At 39.0% G+C, this 25526-nt stretch overlaps 1 protein-coding gene across 1 annotated transcript in view; it reads left to right on the top strand.

The window, feature by feature from the left end:
- The window catches only part of SLC38A4 (solute carrier family 38 member 4), a 30704-nt gene extending 11513 nt beyond the window's left edge, over positions 1-19191 (top strand). Inside the window, exons 6-17 of the mRNA XM_045032581.1 lie at positions 2168-2241; positions 2357-2449; positions 3839-3920; positions 4021-4103; positions 4214-4272; positions 4691-4960; positions 5082-5161; positions 6277-6377; positions 7236-7360; positions 9859-10003; positions 11266-11363; positions 15670-19191. Of these exons, the coding sequence (XP_044888516.1) occupies positions 2168-2241; positions 2357-2449; positions 3839-3920; positions 4021-4103; positions 4214-4272; positions 4691-4960; positions 5082-5161; positions 6277-6377; positions 7236-7360; positions 9859-10003; positions 11266-11363; positions 15670-15771 (1312 nt within the window). The 3' untranslated portion in view covers positions 15772-19191. The remainder of the gene's footprint in view (positions 1-2167; positions 2242-2356; positions 2450-3838; positions 3921-4020; positions 4104-4213; positions 4273-4690; positions 4961-5081; positions 5162-6276; positions 6378-7235; positions 7361-9858; positions 10004-11265; positions 11364-15669) is intronic.
- The last annotated feature ends 6335 nt before the right edge of the window (positions 19192-25526 follow it).

The following is a 25526-nucleotide window of genomic DNA, read 5'->3' as shown; positions in this document are numbered from 1 at the left end:
ATTCAAAACTATGGCTATCAAATCTTAAATTTAACATAAACACTATTATGAGCCAGTCACGTTAGCTTTGGCAGAAATAAAAATTGTCACCCTTAGACTGGGATAATGTTTAAATAGTGCCATCTAATAAAAAACAAACATAAATCCCTTTCTCCACCCAGCAGCTCACTTTCTGTCCTATCATAGTTTCATACTTTGGGGATGAGAACATTCTCCCTTCTTGTGCGGGAGAGTCTCATTTAAAAGCAGACTAGTTTGTGGAGGATATCATTACTTCGGTGTCAGGCATCTACTTGCTATACATGATCCTGTACTTATAGATTGTGACTTTAGCTTTCAAAAGGATTGAAAAATTCAATTTGCCAAATGAAAACTACTGTACTAATCCTAATTCAGGTTATATTTACTGTCACTAATGTATTGTTCAGAGATGGCCCGAATGCTCCCTTTCAGTGAGATTTTCCACAGGAGGGGAGAAATGTTCCTAAAGTTCAGAAAGTGTAACCCTGTAGTGCCCTCCCTGCATTCTCCCCACATAGGGGAATGGTTTGCAGCTGCATGGAGGAGAAAGGGGATGTGGCCTTGAAATTCCACAGCTCTGCAAAATCCACAAGAAACTCAGGTCCCAACCCCACATGGATCCTAAGGACCTGCATGGTGGACCAGCACCTTTACACTGACCCCAGTCCCTCTTTTCTCTTGTACTATAGCTAATTCAGGAGCCTTGCTATCCTTCGATTCCTTACGTACCTTTCTGCATGGGGTAGAAGGCCATGGATTGGTATCTTAATGCTGCAATAATCAGCATTAACTCCCGTGTGGATTTTTCACCCAAATCTTCTGGTTAATAGAAGAGTAGCTACATAGAGTACCCCAGAATATCTCCCCCAAAATATATACAACTCAGTCATGCAGTGTTTATAGGAGCTTTTCACAGGCTGAAGGCAAGGTGGTGAACAGTATGCTGCCCAGAATATAGTGACTCATAGACTGACCTCCTGCACATTACAGGCTACAGAACCTCACCCACCCACTCCTGTAATAAACCCATAATCTTGGCTGAGTGACTGAAGTTCTCAAATGATCATTTCAAGAGAATCCACCATTTACACTAGTTTAAACCTACAAGTGACCAGTGCCTCATGCTGCAGAAGAAGATGAAAAACCCCAGGATCTCTTCCAATCAGACCCAGGGGGAAATTCCTTCCAGATCCCAAATATGGCGATCGGTTAAACCCTGAGCATGTGGGCAAGACCCACTAGAATGACACCTGGGAAAGAATTCTCTGTAGTAACCCAGAGCCCTCCGCATCTAGTATCCCATCACCAGCTGTTGGAGATATTTGCTGGTAGATATTTGCCCTGAAAAAGTTACATAAAGCATTAGTTTCTTGCATCAGTAGTTCTCAAAATACCAGCCATTGAAATCATGTAAAATTGAAATAGTATGTGGAGGAAGCTTGAGGGTAGTCAGAATGATATGAATTCAAGAATCAGTATCTCACAGTCTGTCAGCCAGGGTTAGAAGCTAGTGCTGTATGCTTTCAGAAAGCAAGATTTCCAGTGTCATACAGTGGTCTTTGCTATCCCTGATCATTACATGAGATCTCTCTATATATCTATAGTGTCAAATACGAGCTCCAAAGCTCAGGCTCCATGGTTCATAAGCAAGCAAATGCTCTGATTTTCAAACATAGGGGGTAGCCAACGGCTCCCATTGAAGTTGTTACGGTTTTTCAGATGGTTCAGAGGTGCTGGGTAAGGAGACAGGGTTAAGTTACATGTCAGTAAATGGGTGGGAGTCTAAGGCCTTGGATGCTGGAAGGTCCGCTTATGCGGAGCCCAGTTAACTTCACAGGGGCTCTGTGTGGGTGCAGGAATCTGCCTTAGCGGGACAATGCAGAATCAGAGCCTCAGTGAGTCTAAGGAAGTCTCTAGAGGCAAGCTAAGATGGTGTAACATGCATGTTCAAGTCGCCAGAGGGTTTATAAATAAATTACAGCCTAAGCTTACCTCTGCCTTATGGCCAATGACTCCAGTACTCAAACTGGTTTGGGGACAATGTACATGTTAAACTGATGGAGAGCAACTCAATATCTGTTCTATTAAGTCAATTTATTATCTCTGTTGTCAGCTTCAAGATTCTAATTTCTGTTATTCCTTACAGAATCCTACTGTTCAGTATAGCAATATTATCACTCTATTCAGTTCACCTTTTACTGAAGACCTCAAAAGAAGGAGGTATGAGGACACTGTTGGTTAACTCCATGTTCATGTTGCATGCACATATTTCTCCTTTAACTGTGTTTAACAATGTGCATATTTACAGCCCACCATGTTTTCTTTTTGCATCTAGGCTCCCTAATATATGAAAAACTAGGTGAAAAGGCATTTGGATGGCCTGGAAAATATGGTGCTTTTCTTTCAATTATAATGCAGAATATTGGTGGTAAGGGCAAAATGTTCTTATAAACAAATATTTTAAAGCTTAATATTTTTCTCCATAATGAAAATAAACACTGGTCTCCCTTGGTAGCACATGTCCTCAGACTGATGTGGATGCCATCATGGATTGAGCACAGTGGAGTATATGGTTCCCAGTGATGTGCATAGCAAAAAAAGGCAGACACATTAGTTTTCACAGTAACAGAAAAAAATAGGAGAAAGGTGCTCAGCAATTGATTTTCCAGCTCAGTTATCTCTTGACATCACATTTTATTTTGGGCCTGATCCTGTGAGATGTTGAGCACCCTTAGCTCCCACTCCCTAAGAGCTTGATCCTGCAACCATCATTCACACAAGTAGACTTTACTCACATGAGACATCCCATTACATGTATAACAGTCCCAAGTTATTTCCCATGTGAGTAAAAGTTGCAGGATTGGCCTTAGCTCACTGGAAATGAAATGTAAATGTGTATGGTCTCAGTGTTTTAAAACTTTGCACTGTTTGGAAACCTCTATAATCTGGCTGCCAAGCACAATCAGCCATCCAGAGCAAAAGAATCTGTCAATCGTATAGCAATTTAATAATAATTATACTAAAATAGTAGCCATTCAAAACAGAGAGAATTGCACAATCAGTCCTTCTCTTCTGATTGGCTACTATGACTCTTCAAAGACCCATCTATGAGTGCATTACAAACATGCATGTCTCAGGTTCTGTCCTTCCTTTCTGAAGCCCAGATATCAAATACAGTTTAACTAGACAAGGAATAATACTTAGCTGATGAGAGAGAAATGTAACACAGGGAAAACAAAGGTTAAGTAGCTAGACAGTTTGGGAAGAGGGGAGTCAGAAGTTGAGGCAGCCAAGTTTATTATGAGTAATAGATGGAGAGTTCTAAGGAAAATAGGCCATCAGAGCAGCAGGATTTACATAGCAAACAAAGAGATAGGGTAAGAATGTATATTTCAGAATAACAGCAACTCGAGTGCACTGTTAATTCAATAATAACTATATCACATTCTAAGGCTGAAAGCTACTTTTAGTTCAGAATATGGCTCTTACCTTATTAATAGGGAGCACTGTCAAGTTATCATCTGTGTATTCGCACTGCCAATTATGGTACGTAAATGGTGATTTGAGCACCAAAATACAAAACTGTCTAGGTACCATAACTTAGACACCCAATTCTGAAAACTGGACTCTGTAGTTCATTTCATCTACATGTTCATAGAGTTAAGCAAGTTTGACTAAAATCAATGTATATATTGCATTTTCAAAATAATATATAGTTTGTTGTTTCTCTTATTTTTTTAAAGAATGTTAATAGTAATGACCCTGCATTGGGACTATATTATTCTACTTTACTTAGCTGATATGTTTGTTTTTTCAGCAATGTCAAGCTACCTCTTTATTATTAAATATGAACTTCCTGAAGTAATCCGAGCATTTCTGCATCTTGAAGAGAATTCTGGGTATGTCTGTTTTGCACAACCTATGACTTCAATGAAAATATTCTAGTTAACCTTGGCAGAAATGATTAATATTGGTTTGATTTGTTTTTTCCCTCTTTAGAGACTGGTACCTGAATGGTAACTACCTCGTTATATTTGTGTCAGTTGGAATTATTCTTCCACTTTCCCTTCTAAAAAATTTAGGTAAAACTATTTCCTTACTTAAAATATATTATTTTGTTTCTTATCTTGATTAGTCATCTGAATTTATGTGTGGTTTAACTGCATGTTTTTTTTTTATTCTTTCTTTGAAGGTTACCTTGGTTATACGAGTGGATTTTCACTTACCTGCATGGTTTTCTTTCTCACTGTGGTATGTGACTATATGAAATATATCAGTAGCTATAACCAAAAGTAGGAAATACAGAATCTGTAAATAATTAAGAAATGTTAGATGTCTTCTCTGTACTTAGTTATTATTACTAGCGTTTAGAGGCCAGCCTGGTCAAAACCCTATAGCGCTAGGCACTGTATATGACAGTCGCTATCCCAAAGAGCTTACAATCTAAAAAGCAAAACATAACAGGGGGGTGAGACAAAAAGCAAGGTGGAGGCAGAGTAACAAAACTAATAGGATATGCTCAATTCCTAGCCAAGCAGGGGCAGTAATCACAACTTGCCACCTTAAAACATTAAGTTTTCAGCCACTAATGTTTTCAGTCAAGGATGTAAATAGAAGCCACCTTTTCAAAGCTATAGACTTGTGTTGACATTTTCTATTCTTATTCTAGGTAATCTACAAGAAATCCCAAATACCTTGCCCTCTCCCTGTCCTGGAAAATAGTGTTGGAAACTGGACCTACAACAACTCAGTTCCGATGCACTTAGTGATGTTACCAAATGAGTCTGTTAATTCCAGAGTGAATTTCATGATGGACAATACACCTGGGCACACCACGGGTTTTGAGGAGGCAAAAGACACCCTACACACAAGTGGAGTGGAATATGAAGCCCATAGTGATGACATGTGCCAACCCAAATATTTTGTATTTAACTCACAGGTAAGGGAGATTCCACAGAATCTGTCTATAGCCATTAACTCCACAACTAAACTGCTGCCAAACACGATAAATTCAGATGATTCAGTAGTGAATACTAATATTAAACACCTTTGTTTTTCAGACTGCCTATACAATACCTATCCTGGCATTTGCATTCGTATGCCACCCTGAGGTGCTACCAATATACAGTGAACTTAAAGAGTAAGGCTCTTAACTTTACTTTTAAAAACAATTGTCACACACTTCCACAGTTAACCCAGTAGCAATTATCAGATCATTAAAAGCAGACATTGATGATAAAACATACATCGGGATTATTGACCTGAGGTTTACCTTTGTCAGTATTTACCTTAAGAGACCATAAATCTTGGTATTCCTTGAAATGAAGTGAAATTTTATGAAATATCAATCACCAGAAATATTTGGAAACATTTCTATCATGGTAATGAATTCAAGTGTTGCAGAACACCAAAAACATCTTCATGAGTGAGGCTCCAGTCCTGTACCTGTATCTGTCAGTGCTCACCTTTACGTCTCCTGGCGTCCCATTGACTCTAGGTGGGTGCAAGGATCTGCCCTGCAGGATCTGGCTGCAGGAATAAGGACTGTATCATGTAGCAAAGATCTTCTCATGCAGTCTGATTGAATTCTCATTAGTCAGTAATTATTTCTTCCAAATTTATGCTACAGCCAATCAGATGCAGTAATTTATCACACATGTCCATGCTAGCCAGTTTACATTACTCCATATCTTAGCATTGTTGAGTTCTGAGGAAGTAAACTTATGGATGCTTAATGCCCATTTCCAGCCAATCCTAATTCAGGACTTTCTTGTAAAAAAATTTAACTGATGTGCATTTTAAAGAAGAATTGACCTTACCTATTCTTCAGTCGGCCCCTGGTCCTCAGTGAAGCTCTGCATTGACACAAGTGTGCATTCATGCAAAGCTGATGGTAGGCTTGGGGCCTAGAGTTAGGAACAATGCTTTTATATTTTAGCACCTACATTTTTACTTAAAAAGCCTCAGCCTGAAGTTGATGTTATATAAATACGTAGTTATAATACATTTTAACACTATCAAGTTAGCAGTTGAACATAAAACCTTCATATATACAAATCATTCTGAGCTATTCTGTACAGTGTGATACTGAGCTTTGAAATTCACTTGAGTTTGTTATAACATTCATTTAGGTGTGAATTCACTAACTAGTGACAATGTTAGCAGAATACAGCTTGGACTGTTACTTCACTAGAAGGTCCGTACAATATAAACTTTATAAACTATTTACACTGTTATTCTTCCCTTCTTACCCAGCCGGTCACGAAAGAGGATGCAGAATGTTTCAAACATCTCCATTGCTGGAATGCTGATCATGTATCTGCTTGCTGCTCTCTTTGGTTATCTTACCTTCTACGGTGAGTCAGTGAGTCAAAGCCATATTCTCTGTAGAAGTTTCTCTTCTTTTAGAGGTTATCAGTACCTGCTGGTGAGAATGAACAGCTGTGTGTGTCATGACTGCATGCATTCAGTAAACAAGATGCTGTAGATGTCACACTTTCCACATGGCCAAAGGAAGCCAAGCTGGCGATGCTCTTAATGCTCAGCAGGTTTTCACAATGCAATGGAGCACTTCTGTCTCTAGCTTTTACACCACTGCTACACCACTGTTGCAGCTTCACCTTTTCTGAAAACACATGCAATACATGCTAGTGTACCAAAGGCCATAGGGAGGGACTACCTGGTATAACTTAGTCTGTAGACATAGTAGACCATATGTTACTGCTGCTGCTGCTGCACTCAGCTTAAACTTGCACTGCTTTTTACTTTATTAGTTCCTCCATTATGACATGGAAGCATATGGCACTGAACAGTTAGTGCTGCACATAATTACTGCATGTGGAATATTTTCAAAACACAAGTGACCACTGTACCTTTTAGAGAAGCAGTTTTGTCCAGTGGCTAGAGTGCCAGACTGAAAGCCAGGAGTTCTACACAGTTTGCCTCTCTGTGCCTCAGTTTCCCCATCTGAGGCTTATATAGCACATTTTGTAAAGTAATTTGAGATCCTTGGATGAGACTCATTATATAAATATTTCTACCACAGAGGGACTGATGTTGAGCAAAACTGCATTTTTTGTGTCTAATCAGTAGCATGTGTCTGACCACAACTGCAGGGACACGTCCTCTTTCATCTTGCTAAGTTATAAAATCTTAGTTTTGAAACTGTAGATTGTGCCTGTATGAGCTTAGCCTGTTTTAATTTTCTTTTGTAGGAGAAGTTGAAGATGAATTACTTCATACATACACCAAAGTGTACACCTTCGACACCCCGCTTCTGCTGGTTCGCCTGGCAGTGCTTGTAGCGGTCACCTTGACTGTGCCCATAGTCCTTTTCCCTGTAAGTAAATACAGCTTCTGAAGATTAAATCTGAGCAGCCTATACACATGGACTGTAATTATCTATGTTTACATTAATTTTATCATACTTTAACATTTAAGAGAACTATGCCCTGGGATTTTGTGACATTTTCTGTTTTCTCATTTATATTTCACCTGAGACAAACAGCTGCACTTTTGGGCAACTCGGAGTACTGAACATTTAAAAACTGAAGCATATCAAAGCCAAAGTATATCTGTGGTCTCCTGTGTACCATATTTAACAAGATTAGCAAAATTAGGCTGGCGTGTTAGTGATCCTGAGCACCTTCTTGGAACAAATATTCGTAATAAAAAATAACAATATAAAGTGAGCACTGTACACTTTGTATTCTGTGTTGTATTTGAAAGCAGTATATTTGAAAATGTAGAAAAAATCCAAAAATATTTATAATACTTAAATTAGTATTCTATTATTGTTTAACAGTGCGATTAAAACTGTGATTAATCACAATTAATTTTTTTTTAGTTAATTGCTCGAGTTAACTGTGATTAATCGACAGCCCTACTTTTTATGCTCATATTTGAAGTAGTGGATGTACTAGCTTCTGGGACGCCAATGCAGTCAGCCATACAGAACCAAATCCAACGCTGTTATTGATCGAGCTCCGACGGTCTGCATCACATGCTCTACCAGCTCCTGTGCAGCTGACTGATCCTCTCAGCAGTTCTGGGTTTCTCAGGATACTGCTGCATGATGGCCTTTGCATTACAGCAAGGTTACATTTTGAATCATAAGTCCTGAATATGTATTGTTTACAGACATACTGATGTGTATTTAAAAGCCATGATAACTGCTCAGGTAATATAATATATGCCCTTAGAAATACCTTTGAGAGGTTACGGTGTAACTCCAGTATAAAACACACACAAAGTGATCAGCTCAGTTAGCTTGGATTGAGTCTTGAAGCTGTGGTGTAAATATCACTTTTGTTTTCACAGTTAAACTGTTAACCACGGTGATCATTTTGCAGTTGAAAATAGGCTAAAAGGCAACACCGTTTTGATTACTGCATAAAAAAAACCACATCTGCCAGATTTTTATCAAATAAAGTTTTAGCAATTAGATTCCACGGTCATAAAGTGCTCCATTAAGGTAACTCCAAAGAAGCAGTGTCAGATATTCTAAAGCCAGTGTTCTGAATGATTCTATATGGCCAATCAGCCTAGCCAGCTCAGCATTATTGAAGTATTACTTCAGATGGACAGTGTAGAATGAATTATGAAATTTACACCAACAATTAGTTTTTCTCTACATTTTTAATTGTAACAATATTTGTAACTTTAATTATTTGAAGTATTTGGTATTTTTATTCTTTTACAAAAAATTATACTTCACATATCAGAGTTTTTAAATTTACCTTTGTATGGCATTAATCATCAATGAAAGTTAAATACGGGTTTAATTTGAAGTGGAACCACATGCCAGATATAACATACTGGAAACGTCACATAATGGAGTAGAGAGAAAGAGACTAGTGGTATAAATCAGCATGAGGGCCTGGCCTAGAATTTTTAAAACTGTTCAATATTAAATTCAAAATCTATTATTTTAAACCCACTTATCTCTTCACAACACTTAGACCTGAAACTCTAAAATGCAGATCTCTCAATATTTTTTTAAAATGTAAAGACTCCAAGTTTGACACAAAATCATACTCCTATTGAATTACCTAACTAGTTCAGAATCAGCTATTATTTTAAAAGATGGGAATGATTTGGAGCATATGTTTTTTAAAAGTACATGAACATATACTGTTCTACTCCCACCCTGAGGATCTCTTCACCGCTTTGCAATATTGCAGTGTAACACTATCTGCTGTTGCCAAATGGATTTGCTGTTGACCTTTTACCTACTTATCTCTGCTTGTACAAAAGCAAAGAAACTGTGTTCAAATAAAGTCACAATGAGCAAAGAGAATCTGTTCTCTATAGTCTTATAAATACAGTTTTGACTGTTATAATCCTCATATCTGTTTAATTTTTATTTTGTTATATATTTTGAAATGGAAATAAATTACAGCTTGATCTTGCTACCACTGAAGTAAGTGGTAAAGCTCCCACAGAATTCAGTGGAATCAGGTTCAGGTCTAAAATAACTCATCTGATTATATTTCATACATACATATATACATTTTTCCTCTGCTAGTTAGTATTTGTTATGGGTTTCTTTGTATTTTCCTGATACCAGCACCTTTTAGTGGAAGAGTTTTTTTTCTCCCTAATTTTTACACCCTATTTCCTTGTCTTCTACCCGGTAAATATTTGAGCTTCTGTAATAAACTGTGAACCCAAGCCTCAAACTACATCCCTGTGGTAAAAGAGATTGCATTAAGGGAAGAAAATGAATTAAAATATATGTTTTTGTTTAAATTTTCCCACTGGAAAACTAGCACAGATCATAAAAGAGCAATGAGTTGCAAAATCCACTATCTTCTGCTTTTATTTTTCCTGTTACAGATCCGCTCATCAGTCGTCGCATTGTTGTTTCCCAAAAGGCCATTCAGTTGGATAAGGCATTTCCTGATCGCAGCAGTAATTCTTGCATTTACTAACACACTTGTAATTTTTGTGCCTGCTATTAAAGACATCTTTGGATTCATTGGTAAGTTTCATGAATATTTTCAGTTTATTATGTTAATCTGTATCAAAACAAAATGCCTCATTTTCATATATAGGAAGTGAATTTTTTCTCATTTACAAAGCAGTAGCTTCAGTGCACTTATCCTGATTTTGCACTGGAAGGGTTAAAAGAAAAAAAAGAGCCTGAAAATGACTCATCCAAGCTAAATGGTACCAGACTTTAGTTGGCAGACTGTGTAAGTCACAGAGAACAAAAAATGTCAACAAGTTTCATTTCAAATTTTGAGAGTTAAGAAACTCCACCATCTATAGAACTGGTCAAGATGTATTGAATTTCCAAATTTGGATTAAAAAAAAAGAATTAGGAAAAAGATTTCTCTCCCTGACCCCCCAACACACACACACTTGTTTTCTGTCAGTTTGAAAGTGTTGGTTGAGGAGTCAGGAGATCCAAATACTCCTGGAGGAAGTTTCCCCTGCATTTATAGCACTGGTCTCCTTTTCATTGTTTCTTTTTTACCCACTCCTGGTCTGTAAAGAAGGTCTATGTCACTCAGCAGAATTGCCAATATAGTTTATGTCTCTTTTTTATTATATTATTGGTTAGAAAACTTTCTACTCTGAATGAATCTTACTATGCAATGACAATAAATATGAATAATTGTGTAGTAAGTTAAACCACAGTGGATAGAACCTTGCCAGTGATTAAAAGAACAGCTTTCCTGTCCAGAGTTTGGGAACTGTTACTCACTGAAATAATCTGAATTGAACTATCTGATGGAATTCATAGCACAAGCCCACAGTTTATTGTAATCTTTTTAAACGAGAATGACTTATTGTAATTTTCAAAGGCAGAAATATGTAGACTTAGGGAAATACCACAAAACTGCTATATTGTTGATAATTTATTAGGATAAAGAGAGTGTCTTTTAGTTGTTCTAAAAAACAAAGGGGGAAAATATGACAGTCCAAAGTGACTGGCCTCTCTCTGATATGCAGCTCATTTTTGAAGTCAGATAGTTATAGGAAAAAAGCAGATGATGCCTCTCAAAGAAATAATAACACTGCTATCCCCTTTCCTTTGCTCCAAAAGGGGATATTTTTTTCAGTCTGAAAGGTGAACATGTAAAAAAAGTTATGACTAACCGAAAACATGATGTTATAATGAAAACCCTTGCACAACCTGAACTATAGCTGAGCCTGTAGATAGCACTCCAGGTATACTTTCTTTTCTGTAAAATGCTGTATATATTAACCAGAACTCAATTATGGTTTCTGCTCCAGGTGCATCAGCTGCCACAATGTTGATTTTCATTCTTCCTGCTGCCTTCTATCTACGGCTTGTCAAGAAAGAACCCTGGAGGTCTGCCCAGAAGATTGGGGTGAGTAAAGTAGGGGGAATTACAAGAGGAGGGGGTTTTTTGGGTTTTTTTTGTTACAATTAGCTCTTTTTCACATTGATTGTTGCAATTATGAGCCCAAATTGGCTTCATTAGAATTAATAACCAGTACCAGGTCTGTGGGATTTTGCCCTATATTATGAGCTGCAATACTGGCTCTTACACAAGGGATGGAGCTGACCAGTAGATGGTTCTAAAGTCCCTCAAAAGAGCAGTGGAATCCTACGGTCCTTGACTAGCATTCAGGACATTAGTGCTCTTGAGAAACGCCAGGCTTGTCTACACAGGGAGGTTAAACCAGATTAGGAAAAATTAATCCAGTTAGAAAATGCTTGTGTACACAAGAGACATTTAATTGTAGGTAGGCTTGAAAGGATTAGATCAGGGATGGCCAACCTGAGCCTGAGAAGGAGCCAGAATTTACCAATGTAAATTGCCAAAGAGCCACAGTAATACGTCAGCAGCCCCCACATCAGCTCCCCACCCTCCAGCCACCAGAGCCTCCGGCCCACCAGCAGCCCCACCAATCAGCCCCTCCCACTCACTCCCCATGCCTCCCGCGCGCTCCAGTGATTTGTTTCGTGTGCGCAGGCTCAGGGAAAGGGGGAAGCGGTGGCGTGGGGGCAGAGCAGGGGGTTGAGCAGTGAGCACTCCCTGGCACATTGGACAGTTAGTGTCTTTAGCTCCAGCCCCAGAGTCAGCATCTATGCAAGGAGCCCCATATTAACCTCTGAAGAGCCACATGTGGCTCTGGAGCCACAGGTTGGCCTCCCCTGGATTCGATTCTTAATTGGTAAATGCCAATGAACATCAGTTTCACCATACACACACGCAAACCACTATACAAAAAATTTCCATCAATAATAACTGAAATTTACAGATAGACAAAGTCAGAAAAATGTCACCTAAGAACTTATTCACATTTGATTTAAAGATATTTGCTCTGTATATTTTGACGATTTGTGTTTTAATGGTTATAAAGCTTTAACTTTTTGAATCACAACATCTGCCATCATTAAGTAACTATTGTCTGACACCCTGCCATTCTTTGATTCCCCCATAATTCCCCACAACTGTGAAAATGTAGATGGACAAAAATCAAATAATGCTTAAAAATAAACTGATATAATCCATCAAAATTATATAAAAAGAAATTGAATTCTGCCACGCCTAATTATAACACACTAAATCCGCATTTATTGCAAACTGTGGAGTCCTCCTTCAAAGTGAACTGAGTTCAATGCAAATCAAATTACTTCAGTCCATTCTTCATGTGCACGCAATGCTGCTATCTCACACTGCTTTGTGGGCAACTATTACTGAGCTGTCTGTTTACCTGTGTGCCCCCGCCTGCTCTGGTGTCAAGTTAATTGGATGTCCTCCCCCCCATTTAGAAACTGGATTGGGGTCAGAATTTGCCCATTTGATGCTGGATGGTAGTACATCAGCATTGCTGCAATATTACTTCAGAAGCCCTACCATATGTCCCAAACAGCCACTTGGAGCTGTGCTGAGCTGTTTGCCATCTGGAGAGAAGCATTGGTCAGTGCAGCAAGCTCTTGTGGCTAGCCTCAGCCACCAGAATAGAGATCTTTTTGTGGAAATTGCTAAGCAGATGTCCATGAGGAGTCACAACTGGGGATGCTGACCAGTGCAGGATAAAGAGAAAACAGCTCTGGAGAATGTATAGAATATATTAACAAAAGATGAAATCCTATTGAAGTCAAGGGCAAAATTCCCATTGACTTCAATAGGGCTGAGATTTCACCCTTAGGGTATGCCTACACTGCTGAAAAAAGAAAAGATGTAGTCTTAACTTGAGTTAACATGGCAGTGAAGACATAGCAACTTTTAACTCAGGTTAGCAACTCCAGGCTTCTCTATTGGCTTTACCTCGAGCTGCAAATCCAAGTAAAAGCCAAGTTGTCTTGTCATCACTGCTATTTTAATCTGAGTTAAGAACACTTTTTTTTTTGGCAGTGTTTGCATACCCTGTATTATTTTTAAAATAGAGGGCTCACGTATTGCTCCCAATCTGGGCATAGTGCTTCTATTCATATTTTTGAGAGTCTAATGTACAAGCTGAAGGCAATGTGTAGCCCACAATGTTACCCACATTGCAATGCAAATACCTGCAACATGGTTAGTGAAGAAGCAGCCTTTGGCTGCTGGAATCCTGGCTGGGCTGGGGTAAAACTAGCCATTATAAATGAAATTATTTTAGTTTGGCTTTAGATGAGCATCATAAAATTAGAACAGAACAAGATTTATCACGGCAGCATCTGCTCCAGAATGGCGAATAATTAAGCACGCAAACTTGACTAGATTATCTGTATATGCATGAGTCTGTCTCTGACCTTTTACGCTAGAAGAAATGATCAATGTAGGCATAAGGAGGACTGGTAGAACAGTTCATGGGACCCTGTACCAATGCTACTTGTGTTAATACTGCATCTATCTATTCATAGCATAGTGGAAGTTACCTTTGTAAACTGGTACAGGCACCTGTTTGAGAAACATTAAATGGACAATCATTTTGTGATGGGCTAATTGGCAATGTGGCTGAATTAACATTTGTTTTAAACCACATGTAAAAGGCATTTACTCATTTCAAACAGTCCCTAGTTAACATCTAGACATAACAAACAACTGCCACATACTTTAGAACAAGTGACTGTCTCTCACAGAAGTAGTGAGCATTGGACTAGGAGGGAGATTACACGTCACAGTTAACAGGGATATTGTAACACTGATTAATAGAGGTATTTAAGATCCTGATTGAGGTAGGTTAGTAAACATACAGAAGACATGGCATATATATCCACAGCAGGTATCCATATCATGCTAGGCTCTAGCCAGTGATATCAATGTCTTCTTTTCCTATGGACAGGGGAGGGATAGCTCAATGGCTTGAGCATTGGCCTGCTAAACCCACAGTTGTGAGTTTAATCCTTGAGGGAACCATTTGGGGAACTGGGGTAAAAATCTGAGGATTGGCCCTGCCTTGAGCAGGGGGTTGGACTAGATGACCTCCTGAGGTACCTTCCAACGCTAACATTCTATGAACACTAACATCTATAATTTCTTTAAACAAGTATCTTTTGTGAAAGTATAGATTGAAAATTAATCAGAAAAGATTTTGATAATATATACCGAAATATAATTATTTGAAATATTTAACATGGAAAAAGTTTCATCTATACATATTAAATAGATAAAAAGAATAAACATTTCAATAACTGCATTACTATGTAAGATATATTTTTGCAGATTTTTGGAGCAAAGTTGTGTCTATTCACTGGTGTTTCTCTTTGTGTCTGAAACATTCAGAATTTATCATCCTGCACTTAGATTGAATACAATGTTAATTTTTGTGGGAGGAGTTGGAATGTCCTAAGATTATGCTCATTAAAGGTCCCAATTCAGAATTTGAGAATGTAAGTCCCATTGAAGTCACTGGGACTTAACCACATAATTAAATTTAAGCACGTACGTAAGTGCTGTCCTGAACAGGGATGGACTGAAGCACATTCATAAGTGCTTTCCTGAATCAAGGCATAAGGGCTTAATACTAGAAGCTGTTCTTGCTATCAGACCATGTGTGGCCATTTTTAAAGGTAAAACAAAACCAGAAGATACATAAATCATATTAGTGTTCATACTGATGAAGCAAGTAAATACTAGCAAGTGGTTGTTTAGGGCCCATTCTGCAAAGCCTTGCTCACATATGGTGACATTCACCCCTGTGCAGAGGCACTTAAATTGTGAACTGGCTTCATGCTGGCCCACTGCACAGGAGTAACTTTCACCCAGATAGGTTCACTGAGGCCTGGTCTACACTGGGGGGGCGGAGGGGGCGGAATCAATCTAAGATACGCAACTTCAGCTACGAGAATAGCATAGCTGAAGTCAACGTATCTTAGATCGACTTAGAATCACTTACTTCGCGGCCTCGCGGTGCGGAATCGATGACCACCACTCCCCGTCAACTTTGCTTCCGCCTCTCACCGAGCTGGAGTTCAGCAGTCGACGGGAGAGCAATCGGGGATCGATTTATCACATGTACACTACATGCGATAAATCAATCCCCGATAGATCGATCACTACCTGCCAATCCGTCAGGTAGTGTAGACGTACCCTGAGGAACTATCAAAGATTGCTCATGCAAGTAGAACTTCATAGGTTCAGGCCCCTAGTAGGGGACAGATATAGAATGTGATTTCAGTAGAATTATTCCGTGACTTAACATATTTTCAATATTAATATGGTTTTTTTTCCCCAATTGCAGGCTCTGATATTTCTCATAGTTGGCATAATCTTTATGCTCGGAAGCATGACTCTAATTGCATTGGACTGGATTTACCACTCTTCAAGTTCCAAACATCACTAACCTGTGCAGCCGTGAAAGTACATCTCAGACAGGAAATGCTTGGATACCAGGCTCCAAAAGACTCTTGACACCTAGATGGGAGTTATTCCTAGCTAATAATTGCAAGATTCCAAAGACTGTGACTAGTAATGCCACTAGAACCCTATGGAATACTAAATCATCCTTCTTTCAAGGGATAGTTATTTATACTTTAAACACCTGTGCTGAACATTTCTAGCCGGGTTATACTAAAATGTGTGTTGTGAATTTTTTCCCAAAAGCACAATAAGGGTAATTGTGCATATAGTCTTCAAAAATCGATTTTTCCCCCATTATTTTGATAACTACAGTTCCTAGAGTATTGGAAAACAAAGCAGTGTCCAAAAAATCAGCTAGTGCCTTTTTATAACTGAAATACATGGATATAGCTTAAAAGCAGGGCAGAAGGTAAGAGAAAGGCCCGGAACTACCTAGGTGGTCTGAAATCTAAGTATCACTGATCTTTCAAGTCAGGAAGATGACAACTTTGACCAACCAGTCAACAAAGCTGAATGTTAAATTTGTTGTTACCTGTACTGTCAGTCATCAGGAGTGTTACAGCTGTTAAACCCTCATTCAAAATAAAGCAAGAAAACATGCCAACATGGGCCCTAGTCCTACAATCAGATCTGAGTGAGCGGACTCCTGCACGGATGTTACTGCCCTGTCAGTCAGGGTTCCACCTGCATAGATCCAGTTGCAGGGCCGGGGTCTGTATTTAAATAAGACTTCTACATAGCTATTGTTCTGTTATTATATATATATCTGTGCTGGGAGCTGCAGGTGGTTCTGGTATGGGGTTTGGGTTTTTTTGTAAACAGGTGTGAATTTGGGTCACTGAACAAGTTGTATTCTGTCGATAAACTCGTCTTCCATTATAACTCAGAGATTTAAGGAGACCACAAGGCATCTGAAAGCACACCACCCAGTATTGTTTGATACATTTTTATTTGATGTGTTCAGTGCAGGAAACTGTGATTTACTATATATATATTTATGTATATATTCTTTTTCTCTACCTATCAGAATGTTAATGTATGGTACATTATTTCTGATTTTTTTATATGTGTAGTTCTTTGTTTTTATAGCCACAAACTTTATACTATTTTGAAGAAAACAGATTGGGTTGTTGGGTCTGTAAAAAGTTCATTTTTATGTATCAGTGCTTGACAGATACCGGTGAAAGCCCAAGCTGTTACCTGTGTAACAAGACACTCTGATGTTTACTACAGTATCATAAAAAAATTGCAAGAATTCAGGCCCCTTTTCTCCTAAGAATTGTCAATATATGCTATACAATTCTGTATTTTTGCCCTAGATTACAAAACTAGGTAGTTTCTACTGTTAATATATTTTAGCTTGCATATGTATGCGTTAGCATTAAGTCAACATATACAATTAAGCTATATAATTCAATACAAAGGAAAAGGTATTAATTCAAGAGCAAGTTTATCATTCTAGGCAGTTGAGCAAAACAAAGAGAAGTTACATATTACATGGGTGGTTAGTTAGCACTCACTAGCCTAGGGGCTCTGGCTGTTTACTTAATGACGTCTGCGGTAAGTTCTGATCTAATTTAGACCACACGCTCTCTCCATTCTCACCAGTGCAAATCAAGTCAGTGGAATCAGATTAGATCGACACAAAATGTGACTGAGTGGAGAATCAGGCTCACTGATTTCAGTGGGATTACACAAGTTAGGATACAATTCAGCCAACTGTTTAAATTTGAAAATTAAAAACGATGGTGTATTCAGCCGTGTATTAATTAGTAAAGCCATGCAAAGTTATGGTTTGTCTGACTAACCTATTTAGTTTGATCTAGAATTGACTGTGACTGTGTCTGTGTGTGCGCACACACACAGAGCTATTAGTGTCTCAGAGAAATGGTCCCAATTGAGTTATATCTTTTTGTGTACTATTTTATTCTTATATAAAAGTACTGTAACCTTGGTATCCTGGAGCACATTTCTATGTATGTATTCATTATTAAGAAAAAAATGCAATATTATTTTGGGTAGGATCTTTAAGGGGATTAATACAAATAAGGGAGTGCATTGCACTGATACAGAACATCTTTAACATCAATGTCTGATGCTATAATCCTTTCACACACACAAAATTCCCATTGACATCAGTCAAAATTATGCATGTAGAAGGACTGCAGCATTGAATTATAATTGTGTTTTGGTTTTGGAGGGACTGCTTATTGAGGACTTGGAAATGCATTCAGATATTTGATAATTATTTAATCTAACTCTCCTGAAATAGAACTGCAGTAAAGATACAACCAGAAAAACTATAGGGAAATAGTGCAATCTGCCGCCTTTTCACTGCATGACAGTATTTGGTTTCACATGAAAAATGAGTGGTTAACTTGAACCTGCCATAACTGTGTTCAGAAACAGTTTTCAAATTAATTATAAAATGTCAACCATTAAAGCTACAGCATATTTCTCACTATATGCAGAGTTAGCTGCCACACATATTGCGGGATAGGCATAGCATTATATACTAATTTATTTACCACCTCTTGGGGATGGCTGAAGTTGAATTTTCTTGTTCATTTTGTAATATTTAGGCCTTGGGAGGATTTTTATGACAAAAATGTATACTGATGCATAATAAATTAACTTTTCCAAAAGACTGCTGATTTTTTTTAAGTTGGTATGATTTAGTTTGGTTTTTTTTTTAAATGAGGCAAGGAGCAAAGCTAGAAGCAGCACTCTCTAGTGGTTAGAGCAGCAGCCTGGCGGTCAGGAAACTTGGGGTCTATTCCTAATTCTTCCACTGTGCTGCTAGGTGACCTTGGGGAAGTCATTTAACTTCGCTATTTATCAGTTTCCTCCATATGTAAAATAAGGATAACACTTAGCAACTGTTGATAAGTGCTTTGAGATATTTGGATGAAAGGCACCATATAAGTGTACAGTATTATTTTATCAAAATCACAGGCCATGCTGTTCAAAAAAGACTAGTGATTTTGACTAATGATTTTGGGTGCCCAATTGAGACTCCTTAAAGGGGCCTGATTTTGGGAAGCTTAACACTTTCTGAAAATGAGGCTTCTTTCAGGTGTCTCACGTTGGGCACCCCAAATCACTAATCATTTTTTAAAATCTTGGGCATATGTTTAACTGAATCTTTGTGCCGCTAATAGTATACAAAAAATATTTATGACTTTATTGGCCTTTGGGATGCACATACAAGGTTGATCATTTATTTACTTTTTCTGCTTAGTTAACCCAATGGATTGTGTGACTGAACATCCAATGCAGTAGCATAACCATGCCGCCTACCGTGACTTGTCCTCTTGTGGAACATATGGAGACTGAAACTAAACAATTTTTCCTTGAACTACCAGCTCAAGCTGTTATTCAATAATAAATAATAATTAAAATACCCTTCCCACATTAAAAGCCTCTATTCTTTTATATCAGGCTCTGGGAAAATTCTGCCTGCTACTCTTGTTTGCAGCACTCTGGCTGCTACTGCCCTTTCCTTCCTCTGCATTCCCCATAGAGAATATTACTGCCTTGCCTAGTGGATCACTGTGTCATTATACATTAATATCAGGCTGGGGGTATGTGTCACTCAGCTAGAGATGTTGTCTACCTTCACCACTAAGCCACCTCAGGGAAATTGCTCTGACTGCTGACTTTGCTTCTTGCACATGCTTTATTTATCCATCTCTCTTAAGTGCTCACGGTGCTCAGAAATAAAAGTCAGACTCTGATTATCCAGATGGAATCAGGAATGCTGAACTTACTCAACTAGACAGATGATCTCATGTGATTAATAACATTGGGTGATATTGCTTCTTTTTTAATAGAATGAAGCTTACGGATCATCTAAATTCAGAGAATCAAGGCTTGAATACAAGTTTTTAAAAGTTAATGGGCTATTCATATTAAATAAAGATTACTCTAGTGGATAGAAATCAGCCAGGTTTGCTTCCATACCTACAGTATTTCCAGCATGCATTACAAACTCTGGTGGTCAGACGGATTTGCACATTGGGGCATCACTAAAACCTTAAAAATTCAGCCCTCTCTTGGGAGATTTATATCTCCACATATATTACAAACCAAAAAGGCAGCAAATAGTGCCACCTTCATAAAATAACTTCTTCACAATCCCCACTTTTGCATCTGTTCATAGATCTGTGCGGTTTCTACACTGCAAAGAGAAGTTAGCACCTAGAAGAGGTTGTGTGGCTATATGCATGTATATTACATGCGTTGTGTGTTCGATGATAGAGTCATCCAGGATACTTATTGGGATATCCTAAATACAGTAGCTATTTGGAGTGGATAGCATATGGTAATTTTCTGTTCAAAAACTTTTAAATTTGAGCTGGAGTTTTAAAATGTCATTTGCTGCTAGCCTTTCTTTTTGACCATGCATGTTTGTCTGAGGAAGAACATAGCCCAAAATATATTTCTCCATACAAACTGTTGGAACAGAAGCACCAGATCTTCAGACTCAACCATGACAAATGGTTTTTAACACAGTGCTAGCAAGGAATAGCAGACACAGATCCCTGCTTCCCCAACTTCCTGTAGCTGTGCTGCAGTGCGTGCTGTAGAGTAAGTTCTCCAATTCAAGCTGTATATGAACGACGCTGGGGCAAATCAATTTGAGGATGAGCAAAAGATTGCTCTTCTCCTAACAATGGCAGGCACAGAAGCCCTCAATGTCCACAATGCATTCCGTGCAGATGGTGGTGGGGACAAAGAGTAAAGTTTTGCAGAAATAATGAAAGTTTGAGGAACACTGTGTTGTTCCTAGGGGAAAAAATGTTTTTTATGAGAGCTGTTCAGGGTGAAGGGGAAAGGCTAATAGAATATCAGAACCATTCAGTCATGTATAGGGCCCTACCAAATTCACGGGGTTCACTTTGGTCGATTTTATAGCCAGAGGGTCCTAAAATGGGCCAATATCATGATTTCAGATGTTTACATCTGAAATTTCACGGTGTTGTAACCGTGAGGATTCTAATCTAAAAAGGGGATTGTGGTGGGGGGGGGTCTCAAAGCTGTTGTAGGGGGTTTCAGGATTGCCATACTCACTTCTGTGCTGCCTACAGGAGTTTCCTGCAGCTGGAGGAGGCTACCAGAGGTGGAGGAGGGTCCGATCTCCGCAGTGCTTCTGGGAGCGCCCCAAACAGTGGCTCCTAGCTGCTAGTCAGGGCCAGTGGTGGATTAATGCATGGGGTCTGTGCCCAGGGGCCCTGGACAATTTGAAAAATGGATGCCCCAGCCCTGGCAGGAGCCATGGGGGAGGGGGGTGAGCAGCAGCCCAGAGCTGCAGCAGGAGCTACAGGCAGCAGAAGCAGCCCCAGCCCAGGTGTCCTGTAAGCTGACCTACCTGGGCATTCAGCTAGACACACTAATGGGTGTATCTTAACTCCCTCAGGATAAGCCTTGGGAGCTACTGGGCTTGATTAGCGGCTGTGCAAAGGCCAAGAAAGTTACATTTAATGAGCTGCAATCTATTATAGGTCATCTTAACTTTGCTTGTCGGGTGGTAGCACTTGGATGGGCATTTTGCACCCTGCTTTCAGAGGCCACCACAGGAATATCTAGGCCTCACCATTTTATAAAAGTTACTAAAGAGATGAAAAAGGAATTGGGGGTGTGGGAACAATCTGAGCCATTTCAGTGGGGTTTCCTTGTGGAGGGATTAATGGACACTTGAATGGACACACTAGTTCACAGACAAAGGCAAAAATCTTATGAACATAAGAACATAAGAACGGCCGTACCGGGTCAGACCAAAGGTCCATCTAGCCCAGCATCCTGTCTACCGACAGCAGCCAATGCCAGGTGCCCCAGAGGGAGTGGACCTAACAGGCAATGATCAAGTGATGTCTCTCCTGCCATCCATCTCCATCCTCTGACAAACAGAGGCTAGGGACACCATTCCTTACCCATCCTGGCTAATAGCCATTAATAGACATAACCACCATGAATTTATCCAGTTCTCTTTTAAACGCTGTTATAGTCCTTGCCTTCACAACCTCCTCAGGTAAGGAGTTCCACAAGTTGACTGTGCACTGCATGAAGAAGAACTTCCTTTTATCTGTTTTAAACCTGCTGCCTATTCATTTCATTTGGTGACCTTTAGTTCTTGTATTGTGGGAATAAGTAAATAACTTTTCCTTATCCACTTTCTCCACATCACTCATGATTTTATATACCTCTATCATATCCCCCCTTAGTCTCCTCTTTTCCAAGCTGAAGAGTTCTAGCCTCTTTAATCGCTCCTCATATGGGACCCGTTCCAAACCCCTAATCATTTTAGTTGCCCTTTTCTGAACCTTTTCTAGTGCCAGTATCTTTTTTGAGATGAGGAGACCACATCTGTACATAGTATTCAAGATGTGGGCGTACCATCGACTTATATAAGGGCAATAATATATTCTCAGTCTTATTCTCTATTCCCTTTTTAATGATTCCTAACATCCTGTTTGCTTTTTTGACTGCCTCTGCACACTGCGTGGACATCTTCAAAGAACTATCCACAATGACTCCAAGATCTTTTTCCTGACTTGTAGCCCCCATCATATTGCATGTATAGTTGGGGTTATTTTTTCCAATGTGCATTACTTTACATTTATCCACATTAAATTTCATTTGTCATTTTGTTGCCCAATCACTTAGTTTTGTGAGATCTTTTTGAAGTTCGTCACAGTCTGCCTTGCTCTTAACTATCTTGAGCAGTTTAGTATCATCTGCAAACTTTGCCACCTCACTGTTTACCCCTTTCTCCAGATCATTTATGAATAAGTTGAATAGGATTGGTCTGAGGACTGACCCTTGGGGAACACCACTAGTTACCCCTCTCCATTCTGAGAATTTACCATTAATTCCGACCCTTTGTTCCCTGTTTTTTCACCAGTTCTCAATCCATGAAAGGACCTTCCCTTTTATCCCATGACAACTTAATTTATGTAAGAGCCTTTGGTGAGGGACCTTGTCAAAGGCTTTCTGGAAATCTAAGTACACTACATCCACTGGATCCCCCTTGTCCACATGTTTGTTGACTCCTTCAAAGAACTCTAATAGATTAGTAAGACACGATTTCCCTTTACAGAAACCATGTTGACTATTGCTCAACAGTTTATGTTTTTCTATGTGTCTGACAATTTTATTCTTAACTATTGTTTCGACCAATTTGCCCGGTACTGACATTAGACTTACCAGTCTGTAATTGCCGGGATCACCTCTAGAGCCCTTTTTAAATATTGGCGTTACATTAGCTAACTTCCAGTCATTGGGTACAGAAGCCGCTTTAAAGGACAGGTTACAAACCTTAGTTAATAGTTCCTCAACTTCACATTTGAGTTCTTTCAGAACTCTTGGGTGAATGCCATCTGGTCCCGGTGACTTGTTAATGTTAAGTTTATCAATTAATTCCAAAACCTCCTCTAGTGACACTTCAATCTGTGACAATTCCTCAGATTTGTCACCTACAAAAGCCGGCTCAGGTTTGGGAATTTCCCTAACATCCTCAGCCATGAAGACTGAAGCAAAGAATCCATTTAGTTTCTCCGCAATGACTTTATCATCTTTAAGCGCTCCTTTTGTAACTCGATCATCAAGGCGCTCCACTGGTTGTTTAGCAGGCTTCCTGCTTCTGATGTACTTAAAAAACATTTTGTTATTACCTTTGGAGTTTTTGGCTAGTCGTTCTTCAAATTCCTCTTCGGCTTTTCTTATACATTCTTGCACTTTATTTGGCAGTGTTTATGCTCCTTTCTATTTGCCTCACTAGGATTTGACTTCCACTTTTTAAAAGAAGTCTTTTTATGAAGAAATCAAAAGCATCTGCTCTAGATACGTGACAACTTGGCCAACAGAAGTGAAATGAAAGCAGACTTATGTGGGATTGCATCTTCCCTATGCTGCCTTGGTGGAAAGTTACGGCAGCGGACATCAAGGACAGTGGGGTGAGATAAAGTTGTTGTGAGAAAGTAGGGAACTGCCAGAGGGAGGCAGACGCCAGGTGGCCTAGCTGGGATCGGTTTCAAGGTGATAAACAAGTCCATAAATCAGATGAATTGCATGGGAAATGGGAAATCAGTAAGCAAAGGGCCATGCGTGTGAAAAGCGTGTGTATCGGACTAAGAACCAATCAGCAGCAATGTGATGTTGGTGTGTCTGACGTTTGCTAATATGGAGAAGCCTATATAATATGATGCATTGTAAATAATAAATGATTCTGCTTGCAATCATATTGGTTGTTGTGCTTTATCCCGGCCCGCATGAGATGCATGAGATGCAACAGACTTACAAGGCAAAAACAATTCACAAACTGAACCTGTCATTGACCATGAGACTGAAGCGTTTGTCACAGACAAGGACTTGTCTCCTGGGAGGTTTGCAATAAAGCAGTTTGGGAATGCCCTAAGAGACTGATGGAGACACATTTAAAGTTGTGTTAAAGCAACCTGGAGAGCTGGTAGTTCAGTTATTCTATTCTATTTGTTAATGTTTGCTGTTATTTTAATTTAATAGCATTTTAATTCAGTAAAGGGATCTTAAACAGGAAAGATATGCTATAGAGTAAGTCCTCCAGGAAGCATAGAGATGCCACATTTCCTATATATGCTTTATGTATTCTTTGGTTTCCTGTGACACTTCCTGCTTGAAGCAAGAAAAAAAAGAAGCCCAGGACAGGGCAGTGGGAGGTGTAGCTACACAGAATAATAGAAAGTTTTGTTACCTCATTTCTATACGCATTTCTATTCGTAATAAAGGTTTTACCTTGACACCAGTCTGCTTGTCAAAAAAAACCAAAACAACAACAAACCACAGTAGACTCACCTAGTGCAAACATTCATTCTCTTCATCTTTAAATCACCCCTAATCCTCCACACACAGCACAGAGCTCCACATCTCTGCTACTGGTACTATACACAACTGCAAACTACTCACAGTTATTTGGGCCTCTTGCTGGCATGTAGAGTACCCATGGATTTGGGCCATAAATAGTTATACACATAAGAAAAATAAGTGGCCCACTGTGATTTGCCACTTACCTAAGGCAAATATTGAGTTTCAAGTCAATGAAAAGAAAACAAGTGTGATTAAAGCCATATGAAAAATCCTCTCTCTTTCAAGTCTTCTGGCATCATTGTCTTTCAAATTCCTCCCTCACACTTCATGCAGAAATTTTTCCCAGCTTGTTCTCATCACCAGTGACCACATACTCTCCCTCACCTGAAGTTCTATCCTGTGGTCTGTCCTGGCTTGGTGCTTCTTATGGTGTAAATTATTTGGAGCAAAGAAAGTTTCTTACTTTAGAAATTGTAAGTTCTGCAGCGCAGAAGATTGATAATGGAAGCTAAAGTCATCAGGGAAAAATCCATGTCTGGTAGGATTAAGGATGAGGAGTTTAAGTATATTAGGAACCAAAGAAATCTTAGCAATGGTATAGGCCCGTTAGTAGAGGAAATGGTAAAAATGTTAATACTGATGCAGAAAAGGCAGAAGTGTTCAACAAATATTTCTGTTTCTATTTGGAAGGAAGTAGGATGATGTACTCATAGCATATGAAGATGATGAAGTACTTTCCAGTCCTCTAATAACCAAGGAGATTGTTAAATAACATCTACTAGGATAAACATTTTAAAATCAGCAGACCCAGATTTCTTGCACCAAAGAGTCCTAAAAAAGCTGACTGAGGAGATCTGTCTCGCTGATCATAGAATCACAGAACCATAGAGTTAG

This window comes from Mauremys mutica, chromosome 1, assembly GCF_020497125.1.
Source record: "Mauremys mutica isolate MM-2020 ecotype Southern chromosome 1, ASM2049712v1, whole genome shotgun sequence".
Lineage (NCBI taxonomy): Eukaryota > Metazoa > Chordata > Testudines > Geoemydidae > Mauremys > Mauremys mutica.
The sequence above is the reverse complement of the archived record's forward strand: the minus strand, read 5'-3'. Positions and strand labels throughout refer to the sequence as shown.